The 15,545-nt window shown below is 30.9% G+C and overlaps 1 protein-coding gene across 1 annotated transcript; it reads left to right on the top strand.

Moving 5' to 3' along the window:
• The first annotated feature begins 5,108 nt into the window (after positions 1–5,108).
• On the top strand, positions 5,109–15,161 carry LOC114187124 (beta-amyrin synthase-like). The gene is made up of 17 exons (XM_028075257.1): positions 5,109–5,252; positions 9,817–10,040; positions 10,123–10,308; positions 11,379–11,468; positions 11,651–11,848; positions 11,933–12,017; positions 12,142–12,308; positions 12,465–12,653; positions 12,746–12,859; positions 12,943–13,062; positions 13,372–13,494; positions 13,595–13,693; positions 13,925–13,981; positions 14,066–14,434; positions 14,529–14,609; positions 14,700–14,783; positions 14,873–15,161. The coding sequence occupies exons 2-17, from the start codon at positions 9,840–9,842 to the stop codon at positions 14,993–14,995; spliced, it is 2,286 nt and encodes a 761-aa protein (XP_027931058.1). The 5' UTR covers positions 5,109–5,252; positions 9,817–9,839; the 3' UTR covers positions 14,996–15,161.
• Positions 15,162–15,545: the final 384 nt, after the last annotated feature.

Genomic DNA, 15,545 nt, shown 5'->3' with positions numbered 1-15,545 from the left:
ATAATTAAAATTATTATTATTATTATTATTATATATATACCATATCCATATAATTAATATATAATTATTATATATATTTTATTACATAATATTAATTATTATAATAATTATAATTATTGTTATTATTAGTATATATATATATATTATATATATATATATATTATAATAAATATAAGTAAATTAAATTGTTAAAAGAGATGGACAATAAATTAATTTTTAATACGATGATCTGTCTTTCCTTGCACTTCTCTTCATTTTAGAGTACTAAATTTTGCAACTTGCATACAAATTCACACTCTCAAGTCAACAAAAACAAGCAGATACAAATACATTTTCAAATTATTTTCTATCCGCATGAACAATACTCATATAGATCCAAACACAAGTAGTGCCATCCATTGAACCTCCATAAATGGACAAATCATCCCACCCCATTAGATTACATTAACGTAAAGGGATCATTCTGAATCAATTTGTTAGCTCTTCAACACATTAAGAGTGAACAACTAAGGATTTTATCCTTCACCTCTTCATCATCTTATTTGCTCCGGTTTTTTCTTCTACCTCTATTGTATTTAAAAACTGTACTCTTTTTTTTTTTTATCATTTTTTATGTTGGAAGGAGTAAAATCACATGATGTGATCTAATTATCATTTTGTCATGCACTCACGCTTACAACTAGAGATGGCAAATAAACTCGTCCCCGGGTATTGCCCGAACCTGTCCCCGTTTTGACGGGGAATCCCCGCATTGATTGGGTATGGGTATGGGTATGGGGAATCCTCGATTTTTTCAATTGGGTATGGGGATGGGGATGGGGATGGGGATGGGGATATACATATCCCCGCCATAATACCCGTCCCCGCCATATCTCTATCCTCGTTTAAATTATTTAAATATTCACAATTAATTAAGTAATCATATATATATATATATATATATATGTATATATATACTTTCCATTTTTTATTTCTTTTAATTATTTGGTTTGTTATGAAACTCATTCGCATCTCCAATATATTTTTTATCTTATCATAACCTTTATGTAATTATGTTAAAAAGATGTATGTCAATAAAAAAATTGTATTTCTAACATTTGAATATTTCTACTATTTTTTAATATTTTTATTTATTGTATATTTTTCTTTCACATGAGAATGTTTAATACTCTCAATTTAAGTGTTTAATATCATAAACATTTCATTTACTAGGTAATATAAAAAAATTACTTATTATTATTATTATTAATTTTTGTTTCATTTTGAAGAACTTTTTTGTTTCGCTAAAACAATTTTTGTTATTTCTCAACCATTGAGTATATATGTTGATATTTGAAAATTTTTCTTAGATCTCTAAGATATTTTTCATCTTATCATACCCTTAATTATACATTTGTTTTTCTTTGTGCAATTCCTTTCAATAGTCTCCAAATTGTTTATAAGACACACATTTGTTAATTTTTTAATATTTTTATTTTTTGTTTATTTTGATCATGTAGAATACTATTTTGATTTATTTTATCTAATTATTTTTTAGGTTTAATTATACCTTTGGTCCTCATTTTTGTAGCAAAATCTCAATTTGGTCCCTCTATTTGTTTTTGTTTCAATTTAGCCCCTTTCGTTAGTGGTACACTAACACCGTTAAAGGGTGCCAAGTGTCAGTTTCTGGATTTTTTGAATTTTTTTTGAATTATTTTATTCTTTATTTATTTTTTTGAATTTTTTTAAAAAATAAAAAATTTGCCACGTGTCAAGCTGTCGTGTCGTCGTGCCACGTGGTAGTGACAAAGTGATGTGACAGTGATAATGACACATGTCACTTATATGACAGATGTCATTTCCACTTTCTCAATTTGGTCCCTTTATTTTAATTTTTGTCTCAATTTAGTTCTCTTTTTGTAAAAATTGAGCAACTTTGTCCCTCTTCAAATTGAAATCAAATTTAATTTCTATATAAATGTACACAAATATTTCTATCAAAATTAATATTTCCAGTAAATATTTTTAACAAAATTAAGTTTATTTAATTAATATTTTACATTGAATTTTACTTAAAATTGTTTTGAAGTTGTTAATAGATAATAATGTTAATAAAAAAATCATAAATTATATTGATATTTTATTAGATCATACTTTAATATTATTTTTTTTATTTGAATTTATATTTCAAATAATTGTATATTTTTAAAATGTGTGAAGTTCAATAATTTGTACACAAATGATTGAATTGATGTAAAAATAACAATTATAAAAATTTTAAAAATAATTTTAACTAATTCATGTAACAATAAAAAACATATAAATTTGAAATTTGAAAACAATTTTAAGTAAAGTTGAATGTGAAACACAAATTTAAATAAACTTAGTTATGTTAAAAATATATAATAAAAATATCAAATTTAATAAAAATATTTGTATAACATTTATATAAAAATTAATTTTTGTTTCAATGTGGAGAGAGAAAAAATTGGATTATTTTTACAAAAGTAGAAACTAAAATGAGACAAAAATTAGAATACAAAGACCAGATTGAGACTGAGGAAATGACACCTGGCATAATATTGACATGTGGCATTATCACTATCACATCACTTTGTCACTGTCACGTGGCACAACGACCGTTTGCACGTGGCAATTTTTTTAAAATTCAAAAAATAAATAAATAAATAATTCAAAAAATCCAAAAACTGGCACGTAGCACCTCAATTAACGCTGTTACTATACCAGTAACAGAAAAGACTAAATTGAGATCAAAATTTCTAAAATAGGGACCAAAATGAGATAAAAAAAATAGAGGGATCAAATTGAGATTTTGTTATAAAAATGGGGACCAAAGACATAATTAAACCTATTTTTTATTTTCTAAAACTCATTACAATTATAATTTAAGTTTTTCACTATAATTGTATAAATAATTTTTATTTACTACAATATAAAAATTTAATGTAATTGCTATGAATATTTTTTTTATCACCATCTAACATATATTAGAGTTCAAAAGATACAAGATCTATGTTAAAATTTTATTATGTTTATTAATATTTATTATTTATTTTTTGTGTCATTTTGATCAAGTGACATATTATGACTTTTATTAGTGTATAAAAAAGATATTCATTATAATTTAAGAAATTGAAGTAAACAAACATTTAAAATAAAATATATTTTAATTTGAATATTTTTTCTTTTTATATTTTTTTAAAAAACTATTTTTAAATTTTATCAACTAGGTTTCATTAATGTTTGCAAATTTAATAAATGTTTTGGTTCTCATGAAATTTTATTTGGTATTCTAATATAAAATATAATTAATTATAATTTATTTCAAAATATTTGATATCGAAGAAACAACTATCCTCCTAATATTGAATATTTGATAATATTATGTTTCCTTTACCGTAATTTTTTTTATTTTATAAAAATTATTCAAAATTAATATTAAAGTAGTAAGAAAACGGGTACGGGTATGGATACGAGATTATACCCGTTACCCGGTGGGGATGGGGATGGAACAAAAGTTTGATACCCGTTGGGTTTGGGTATGGGGATGAGGATGAATTTTTTTTACGGAGATGGGTATGGGATAGCGAAACTCATCCCCGCCCCGCCCCGTTGCCATCCCTACTCACAACTTCCACACATATTTTTGCTCTCATATTGTCGAAGTTTGTTTAGATGAGTTTTTCTAGACTTGTAAGAAGACATAATAAATGAGTTTTTACTTTAGAAGGATTTGTTGTTTAACTTTTTTTTCATTTATTCTGTGTGGATTGAAAATGTGGCATCCCACATTCAAATCTAGGCAAGATTTGTTATGACTGGTAACTTTGATTAATTGTAATTAGGTTTCAAATGACTTTGTAAGAGATATTTATATGATGAAACTATAAATGTAATAATTACACTTAGAAGGTTGCTAATGAAGGAGGAGAAGAAAGATTCCATCAAACTTATCTTTACAGTAAAGTTGTCATGTTATAATTATATAGTAAGGTAAATAAAAAAAATTACTTTGTTATAATTGTATTTTATGTAAGTTTGAACACTTTAAAAGCATTTCATCTGATCATGTTACCAAGTTCTCCAATTCGGTAGACGAAGTTCTCCAATTCAGTAGACGAAATATCTCAGACAAAATCTTTCATTATCTAACACATTATTTGTGTTGCTTAAAATAAAAAACGGGTATAATAAAATATTTAAATGAGTTAAAAATAATGTGGTTAAAATATTGTATTAAAAATTAATTATAAATTTGAGATGTTGTAGTATTATAAATATTAATCATATTAATATTAATACCTATCACATTAAAGGATTTAAAAATTTGTTTAGTGATATTATTTACTTTTTTTTCTTTAGTTTGATTCTCAGTTCAATTGAATCATTTTCTTTTTCTTTAAATATAACATTTTCACATGTAGGAATTCATGTTGTTTGTTTTATCATATGAAATATATAAAATACATGTTGCATAAATTAAAATTGTTAATATTTATTTATTAACAAATTTATAATTAATTTTTTGAAAAGTACCATTTAAAAATGGTTTAGTTATTACTTGAAAAAACATATTTTACTTTGTTCGTTTATAGTACACACTTTTTTATTTAAAGTATTCAGATCATTTCACTTGTTAACGAACATTCTAACATTCTTTATGTTAGCTTTAGTTTTTTTTAATGCAATTCACATGATTATGTTTGAACACACTTAATTTCATCCGGATAGAAAATAAGAAGTAAAATTAACTTGTAAAATAAGATATATGTTTATTAATTTGAGAAAAAAATATATGTATTTATTTATTTTTATATTATTTCATTTCATTTTATCTTTCTTTAATTTTAAATTTATTTGATTTTGGAAAAATGAAATGAAAATTTCTGATATTAACCTACCTTCCCTCTCCTTATCGGTGGTGCAACTAACAATCGCCAACCATGCATGTTACTATGCGCAACCATGCACGTTACTATGCACGTTACTGGTCTATACACCCACCCTGTGGTCTTTAGACGGTCCCTTCACATGGTCCTAAGCTGAGAGGCTGGAAAAAAAGTTAACAAAAGGAGAGATACCAACTTGTTTTCGCAGAATGTTTTTTTCATCCCTTGCTTTCTTTCTCTGATTACACTCATCACCAATCTCACAGAAATTAAACATTATAAAGATGCACATCCAGGACAAAGGTGTAGAAACAACAAAGTCGAAGATACTTCAGCACACCACAAAGGGAGCTCCAAGAAGTAAGTAAAGCACCTTGAACACTTAAATGAGCATGATGTAGCTGTATGTTGGGCTTCCTTGTATTTCATCTTCAATACTTACTGAATACTAGAACATGATGTAATTGTGTGTAGGGTTTGCTGCATTTCATCTATTTGGGTCATGATTCAGATATGTTAGATATGTTGTATACTTGTTGCAATTGTGTGTTGGGTTTGCTGCATTTCATCTATTTGGCTCATGATTCAAATATGTCATGTTGTTACTCCATGGCTTTCCCATATCCATTTTCTTATCTTCGTTTTTCCTCTTCATTCTTCATCTCCCATCACCGTAACATAACCCCTGTCCCTGTACTTCCGAAATTTCCTCTCCAACCACTCATCAGACACACAACTCCATCCCCGCTACTCAACATCACACCGAACCAGAAATCCCAACCAGCTTCAACACCTCGTCTTCATCAAGACCCAAACTGCCTAGCACTCATTCCTCACCTCCATTGCCATTCATCACCGCCTAAGCACCATCCATCTCTGCACTCTCACTCCCTCTGCTTCACTCATCATCACCTTCACCTGCACGTTCCGCCTGCGAAAAATAACAAAACCAGCATGCACAACACACTCCTCCTCACCACAGATACCATCCATCAACCAACACACATTCAATTTCTCCATCTCTGTTACATCCTGTACTGTACGTCCCATCGGTCAATCGGTAAAAGTGGAGGAAGTAATAAATGAAAGGCCAGCGGTCGAACGGTCGAACAGCGAATCGACTCTGTCGATCAGCCACGTAGCATCGTTAAAGGATCATTGGTCGAACGAATCACGAATAAACTATAAGACCATCGGTCAAACGGTTGAACATAGTCCCGACCTAACCATGTTCATATCCATCGGTACATTGGTAACACCTAGTCGAGCGACACGGACCCTTAATGGCACATCGGTCAATCAGACAAGTACGTGTTGCACCCAACCAGAACGCGACAATCAACGAATCAACCATCGGTTTATCAATCTCTTTAGACTTGTGTAGTCCTTCGCATGCGTCTGACGGTCGACCAGACGTACACGAAGGTTACACTTGTTACAGTATAACTAACCCAGTCAAGCGGCCATCGGTCGCGCAGTCAAAGGACCAGTCAAACGAGTTAATTAACGTTAAACGAGTCAGTAACCTTGATTAAGGGATCATTGGGCCGTGATTAAGGAACCCTAATCACAGGCCCACACAGAAAACTATAAATAGGGCTCAAAGGTTGGTGAGGATCTTAATTTCACATTTATTACAGCAGATATATTGATACACCGATCGGTCCTTTACTGACTTAAGTATCAGAGTACTTTAGACAGCTACCCCGATCGTCATCCCAGCCGATCAAACTAAGAAGTGGATTTTCTGAAAGTTATCGCAGCAGTGAAAAATAAAACCAGCTTGGAGATACTCTTTAATAGATTTTCGCTCCCTACACCCGAAACATATCCAAATTCAAAGAGCAACGCAGAACGAGATCCCAGCAGTGAGAGTGTTTTCTTGGAACAAAAATCATCACACACAAAACACCAAATCGCAACCAGTCGAAAATAAAATTCAGGAGGAGAAAATCGCCGGCGGATGCCGACGGAGAGTCCGAGAGGGCGCGGAACGGCGACGGTGCATACTGCTGTTCCCGATCCGGCGCGCGACGGTTGGAGGCTTGGGGAAGAGAAGATGCTCCGCGTGAAAGAAAGGAAGGAGTGCCATCGTCGACGTCGGTGCCGTTTTTGGTTGGCAGCGCCGGCGTTGACCTCGGTTGGTCGAAGCGGAGCCGGAGAGGCAAATTGCGGATGGCGCCGTTGGTCTCGTCGTGAAAAACGGTGACGCGGCGACGTTGGCAAGTCCTCTGATGGTCGCCGGCGACTCTGCTGGGGCGAGTGATGCGCCGCTCCGTGAGTTAGGGGTAGGGGGAAGATACCCACGAAGGAGGAAGATCGATCGGGAAGAAGGTCATGATTCTTGAAGGGGCTTCTCCCTACACCCGGAACCCTTTTTCCTGTACTTCTAAAAGTACTTTTAATTGGAAAATGATTTTTGACAAAAGTTGACAAACTTTTCTTAAATAGAATTAAAATATTTTATTTTTTATTTTTTAACCAAAATAAAGTAATAAAATAATATTTTTTTACCCAGATTAATAGTTTGTCAAAAAATTTGTAAGAAAAATTGTGTTAACATGTCATTTTCTTTTTTAATTTCCGTTTTGACCTCACAAAAAGTAAAATTAACAGAGAGAGAAAAAAGTACGCTGTGAATATCAACATTCACAAGATAACTAGATATCGGTTGAAATTGTATCGTAGATATTGACATTTATAATGCATTTTTTAATTATTTTCGGTTTTTAATTTTTTTTAATGAAAACATACTCAAATAAATAAATAAAATTATCAAATCACTATATTAATTTTTATTCATATTATACAATTTTTGTTTGAATTTATGGATCATAAATTTTATAAAAAAAATTACATATGAAAAAAAAAGAAAAAAGTATGTTGTGGATGTCCACATCCGCAACATAAATTGACATCCGTTGAAATTATGTTGTGGATGTCGACATCCACAATGCATTTTTTAATTACCCTGTTTTTAATTTTTTTAATTAAAACATACTCAAATAAATGAAAAAAAATTATCAAACCAATATATTAATCTTTATACATATTATACAATTTTTACTGGAATTTGTGGATCACAAATTTTATCCAAAAAAATTACATATGAAAAAGAAAAAAAAGTATGTTGCGGATGTTGACATCCGTAACATAACCTGACATCCGTTAAAATTGTATTACGGATGTTGACATCCGCAATGCATTTTGTTAATTACCCCTATTTTTTAATTTTTTTAATGAAAACATATTCAAATAAATGTTGAAAAAATTATCAAACCACTATGTTAATCTTTAAACCTATTATACATTTTTTTACTGGAATTTATGAATCATAAATTTTATCAAAAAAAAAATTACATATGAAAAGAAAAAAAAAGGTTTGTTGCGGATGTCGACATCCACAAGATAACCTAACATCCATTGAAGTGTTGAAGGTGTTGGAGGTGCAGGCTCGCAAAAGTAAAAAAGCAAAGTAATAGTAGCAGCACAGTAAATTTTTTTAATTTTGTTCAACCACCAAGGTAGGTAAAACTAGATAAGGATAAAAGAGTAATTTTTGGGGTATCGGAAAAAAGTTGGAAGTGCATTGAGAAGCCCCTTGTCGAAGAAGAGAGTGATTCACAACTCATTTTCAACTACGGAAGTCGTTAATAACTAATTTACGGAAGTGCATGGTAGAAAATAGAAAGCATCGGAAGTGGAAAAAGTCAAAAACAAGATAAACCACCTTACTACGGAAGTGGAAAAAGTCAAAAACAAGAGAAACCACCTTACTACGGAAGTGGAAAAAATATACTCACCACACAAAAAGCTACTTACCAAAAAAAAAAAAAATTCTTCGGAACTCGACTTCCGTTGCAAAAAATTCACTTAAAGACTGGAAGTCCACTTCCGTAACACTAAAAAAATTTTACTTCACCGGAAGTCCACTTTCGTTTTAATCATACACTTTCGGAAGTCAACTTCTGTTTCCAACATACATTTTCGAAAGTCGACTTCCGTATAAGGGAAAAAATAATTTGACTTCCATATAATTTCACTTGTCTTTCGGAAGTCGACTTTCGTTTTACATATACATTTTCGGAAGTCGACTTCCGTATATGGAAAAAATAACTTGACTTCCGCACAAGTTCACTTCTCGGAAATTTCCATTTCTGTATTTAAAAATGACTTCCGTAAAATGTAACATGAAATATTAAAAACGCAGCTCAGTTTTTTCTTATTTTTTTCACCTATAGCATTTACCTCAGACATAAACTTATCAAATATAAACTTATATTCTAATGCGCGTACCTTTTTCTGAGAAGAAATGAAGCAAATGATGAAATACGAGTGGACCCTTGACTGAAAAATTCACACCTCAACCACCAACGAAATTTTTTCTTTTGCAATTTTATATTGCAACTTCAGGTGAGTATTATAAAATTTGTGGTAGCACACTTCTCAATTTCACAAGATTTATTTGGCAATCAATGGTCTGTCGTCTTAATCTTTGTTTACATCACACGTCCTTGGAGTGCTAAAATTATGCACATTTTTTCTGTAATTTGTTTTAATATTTTTCCTTTATTGAAGTTTCCACACATTTAAATTGGTTAAATATGATTTTATTTATGAAACTACAAGTTTTGGTTACTCTAGAGCAAAAATGGAGGTTTATCTGTGTGGGAGCCTGCAAAAGCTCAAAAGTGGTTGGAAGTAAGTTTGAATTGATGATTCTACAATGTTGTATAAATTTGTTTGCTGATGTTCATCTCATTATTTTTTGTTTATTAATTTGTAGAATCTGAAAGTGAAAAGGTGAAAGTGAAAGAATTACAGTTTAAGGTTATTTTTCGTGTTTTGTATGTGATCTTGTTTGGACTATATATATTAAAAAGGATAAATTTAAGAAATATTTTGTTTTTATTTTATGACGCAGAAGCAATTAAGGTTATTTAGAAAATGTGGAGGTTGAAGATAGCAGACGGAGGGAAGAGTCCATACATATTCAGCACAAATAACTTTGCAGGAAGACAAATATGGGAGTTTGATTCTGAAGCAGGAACCGATGAAGAACGCGCCCAGGTTGAAGAAGCTCGTCAACATTTCTATCAAAATCGCTTTGAGCGCAAGGCATGTGGTGATCGACTTTGGCGATTTCAGGTACTTTCTTTCTTAACCTCAACAAAACCTCACTGTTCAGATGCATAAATAATATAAAACTTTATGTTCCATTTATGTACAGGTTCTGAGGGAAAAAGAATTCAAACAAAGAATAAGAAAAGTGAAGATAGAAGAAGATGAGGAAATTACATGGGAGAAGGCTACTCAGACAATAAAGAGAGCCTCCCATTACCTCTCAGCACTGCAAACTAGTGATGGCCATTGGCCTGCTCACGTTGGGGGTTCTCACTTTTTCACTCCCATCATGGTAAATTCAACTTATTTAAAATGTTCTTTAATATAAAAATTTATCTTAAATTGGTTATTAAGATTAAGTTCGCACTGATTTAAAATGTTCCAGACATTAAATCCGTACTCATTTAAGTTTATATTTTATCTAAACTCGCATTTGAAAAGAAAAAAAAATAGATGAATAATTTTGTGACTATATTAAAAAATATATATGTAAAGTCATTTGATGACTATTTTCGATTCATTCATATGTAACTACGGATTGACCATTTTGTAAATTATAATTGAAGGGTGAAGAACACACTTTTAACTTGATTTAACTAATTCAATAATAAATAAGAGAAATCATTAAACTCACATTGATGTTAAAGTTGATAACATTATAATAATTTGAAAATAACATTATGTTGGTCAACTTCAACTTTATCCATACCACCTTAAATTTATTATCATCGAATTCAATAACATGCTTATGTAAAATGACCTCATTCATGATTTGCTCGGTCTTTTCCAGGATTTATTATATGACTCATTGTTTTGAATATTTACTTAATATATTTTTTATTTAAACTAGTTTTTAGGATATATATATATATATATATATATATATATATATATATATATTACATGAATAAAATAAGGATTAAATATGTTTTTAGTCCCTCAAATTTAAGTGAATTTTTGAATTAATCTTTTCTTCAAAATTTTATTTAACATTTTAAACGTATTTTATAATAATATTTGAATTAGTCCTTTCTATCATATGTCTTATATTTTTCATAATCATACAACTTATCAATACCTATAATATTGTAAATATATAATTTATAATATTTCATATTATAATTATATGACTCTTCAAATTTCATAACTTCACATTCTAATTAAATTAATTAAATTTATATCAACCTCTGTATCAACATGCAAATTTAAACGAAAATTTGCATCAAGCTTCCCGTATCAATATGCAGATTTAAACGAATATGTATACGTTTTATTGATTTTTTCGATCTCTTGGTCTAACAAATTGAAATTCACAAAATTCTATATATAATATTACTTTTGTATTTGCCTCAAACATCGCAGATCATCCCCATCTACAGTACAGGACATCTTGATTCCGTAATTTCGGAAGAACATCGTAAGGAAATTCTCCGTTACCTGTATAATCATCAGGTACACTTGTTCAACTTCAATATACCAAATTTAACTTCATGTTGAAGAAATAAAACAACACATACTATTTTTCACCTTTTGCTTTTCGATTTGTTAAAATGATTATATCTTTAAATTATACATAACTCATGAAATTTGAAAGTTCGTTCTTAATATATACGAATTTTGGTAACCATGGGAAGAATGAAGATGGAGGGTGGGGATTACACATAGAGGGTGGAAGCACGATGTATTGTACGGCACTGAATTACGTAACTCTGAGAATTCTTGGAGAAGGAGCGAATGGAGGTGATAAGAACGCTTGCGCTAAGGCCAGAAAGTGGATTCATGATCATGGTACCATTACACTTATGCCTTCATGGGGAAAGTTTTGGCTTTCGGTATGCATGCTTTCCTATTCTTTCAACACACAAATCAACAAATGTAAGTTTTTGTGTTTAATTCAAAAAATGTTATTGTTGCAGGTTCTTGGTATTGTTGATTGGAGTGGATGCAACCCATTGCCCCCTGAATTTTGGATACTTCCTACTTTTCTCCCCATGCATCCTGGTTAAATATTTCATTTTTCTTTTTCAACTATTTAAGAAATATGACTACTTAAATCAATATATACCCAAGAGTTAATTAAAAAATGGATTATTATTGAATCTTATTTTGACCTTAAATAATGCAGCTAAAATGTGGTATTTTTGTCGGCACGTATACATGCCCATGTCATATATATACGGAAAAAGATTCGTGTGTCCAGTCACACCACTGATCACAAGTTTGAGAGAAGAACTCTTTACTGAACCTTATGATGAAAGTACGTGGAAGAAAGCACGGCACAAATGTGCAAAGGTTAAAAATATTCATAGCCTTTGATTATATTGTAAAAAGCGTACGTAATTAATTCAAGAAAAAAAATGATTTTAAAATTAAGAAAGAAAATACATCAACACATAATGTGAGTGTGTGACAAAAAGGATGTTATATTGTTTTACATATACATGACAGGAAGATCTGTATTATCCGCATCACTGGATACAAGATCTAATATGGGACACTGCTTATTTTTTCACTGAGCCACTTGTCACTCGCTGGCCTTTCAATAAGATCAGAGAAAAGGCACTTGAAGTTGCAATAAAAGGTATTCGCTACGAAGATGAAAGTACTCGATACATCCAAGGTGGGTGTATCGACAAGGTAATCATCATAATTTGAAAGCATGTATATTATTTATAGTATGCACCAATCGAAATTTTTAGTTGTGGTCACTTCATGTTTTTGTTTGGTAGTCCGCATCGTTGCTTGCTTGTTGGGTAGACGATCCAAATGGAGATTCCTTTAAGAAGCATCTTGCAAGGGTTCCAGATTATTTATGGCTTTCAGAAGATGGAATGTGTGTACAGGTATATAAATACATCTTAATTATTTTTAATCTCTGATAATAGAAGATGATAACTTAATTAATGCAATTGTCTAAGTAATGTAGGCAATTAATTCGCAATCATGGGATGCTGGTTTCATGGTTCAAGCTCTTCTCGCTACTGGTCTAATTGGTGATCTTGGTCCCACACTTGAAAAAGCACATGATTTTATCAAGAAATCTCAGGTGCATTAAATTAAGATTTGACTTCTTAAACATACAAAAGAACTCTTACCTGAACTAATTTCTACAAAATATATAATTCATCTGACATATTATTTTGGATGGATAATTATTATTCTCATAATTATAAGCAACTAGGAATTATAAGATTGATTTAGTGATAAAATTGAAAAGGTGAGTAGAAAAGATTCAACTTTTTTCTAACCAACATTTTAAAATTACAAAATTGGATTAGTAAGTATTGGAATGGAGGATGAAAGATTGTATGATCAACTATCTCATAACTATCTCATTAATATTGTAATATTATAGGTGGTAGATAACCGTTCAGGAGATTTCAAGAGTATGTTTCATCACATTTCTAAAGGGGCATGGACCTTTGCTGACAGAGACCACGGACTACAAATTTCTGACGGCACTGCAGAATGTCTCAAGGTATTTAACTGCTTCGGTTACAAACATTTTAATTTGTTATATAAATAAAACAACATGTATGTGTCACATGGTTTTAACTAACCAATCACCGATGTTTCAGTGTTGTTTACTTTTATCAATGTTGCCAGAAGAGATCGTAGGAGAAAAATTGGAACCTGAAAGGATGTATGACTCGGTCAATTTTATATTGTCACTTCAGGTGAGTATTCTAAAGTTTGTGGTAGCACACTTTTCAATTTTATATGATTAATTTGGTAATCAATGGTCTGTCGTCTTAACCTTTGTTTACATCACACGTACTTGAAGTGCTAAAATTATGCACATTTTTTCTGTAATTTGTTTTAATAATTTTCCTTTATTGAAGTTTCCACACATTTAAATTGGTTAAATATGATTTTATTTACGAAACTACAAGTTTTGGTTACTGCAGAGCAAAAATGGAGGTTTATCTGTGTGGGAGCCTGCAAAAGCTCAAAAGTGGTTGGAAGTAAGTTTGAATTGATGATTCTACAATATTTATAACTTTGTTAGCTGATGTTGATTTCATCATTTTTTTTTTATTAATTCGTAGAATCTGAATCCGGCGGAATTTATTGCTGACATAGTAATCGAGCACGAGTATATTGAGAGTACTGGATCAGCAATTCAGGCTTTAGTATTGTTCAAAAAACTATATCCAAATCACAGAAGGGAAGAAATAGAGAAGTTCATTGTGAAAGCAACACAATACATTGAAGATCAACAATTACCAAATGGAAGTTGGTACGGGAACTGGGGAGTTTGCTTCACTTACAGTTCCTGGTTCGCACTCGGAGCTTTAGCTGCTGCTGGATACACTTACACTAACTGCGCCGCCATTCGTAAAGCTGTCAAATTTCTACTCTCAATACAGAATGAGGATGGTGGGTGGGGAGAAAGTTATCTTTCTTGTCCGATGAAGGTTTGTAAATAAACGACATTATCTATGATTACAATTTCCATTAGCTTAAATGTCATTAATTATAAATATTAATGAATGCATATGTGCGATGAAGACGTACGTGGGTCTTGAAGGGAATCGATCGCATGTTGTTCAAACAGCGTGGGCTCTAATGGCTTTAATTAATGGCGGACAGGTACTCTTCTCATTTGCATCTGCTGGATTTCAACATCTCTAATGCCTTTAAGTGTTGTTGTTATTCGTTTTCTGAATTTGGCATATGTAGGCTGAGAGAGATCCAACACCTCTTCATCGTGCTGCAAAGTTACTCATTAATTCTCAGTTAGAAGATGGTGACTGGCCCCAACAAGTACCTCTCAAATCTCTATCTTTTGAATTATGAATCTTAGTTATTGCACCAAAATTGTTTAATGTTTGTGTGTGACTTAATTGTGGCAGGAGGCCGTGGGGGCGTACAAGAGTAGTTGCTTGATTCATTATGCATTCTACAGAAATGTGTTTCCACTGTTGGCTTTGAGTGAATATCGTAATAATGTTTTGATGCATTCCACTACTGTTTAGCTTCAAAATGTGTAAGCTCAAGAAGACAATGCCATATCCATAAAACAAATTGGGCAGATAAAATCAAAGTTGGTGACAAACTTTAATAACTTTCTTTCTAGTATAGTTTTGTAATTCTGGAACAGATATTTTGCATTAAATATTACAACAATAAAGAGCGTGTTATATGTTCTTATATTTATTTACAACTTTGAAATTTGTATAAGTTTTACGATTATTTATCACTATCTCGCAATACAAGATTATGCTTCACTTACATATACGGCTCTTGAACTTAGATTCAATAGTTAGGCTTTTCTTAATGCAATTCATAATTTCTTCTCTTATCATGATAATATGAAAAAATAAAAAAAAGCAACTTATCTATTTCATAAAGTCTTGTAACCAATTTGAAACTATATTCTATAATCTATTATATTCAATTCAAAACTATATATTATAGAATATGTATTTTGGGATATTTTCAAATTATACCATATAAAATTCCTGTTTCGAATTACACATTAAGATCTTCTCAATTACACAGTCCATAATAAATAATAAATTCTAA

This window comes from Vigna unguiculata, chromosome 6 (assembly GCF_004118075.2).
Source record: "Vigna unguiculata cultivar IT97K-499-35 chromosome 6, ASM411807v1, whole genome shotgun sequence".
Taxonomy (NCBI): domain Eukaryota; kingdom Viridiplantae; phylum Streptophyta; class Magnoliopsida; order Fabales; family Fabaceae; genus Vigna; species Vigna unguiculata.
This window is presented reverse-complemented; position numbering and strand designations above follow the sequence as displayed.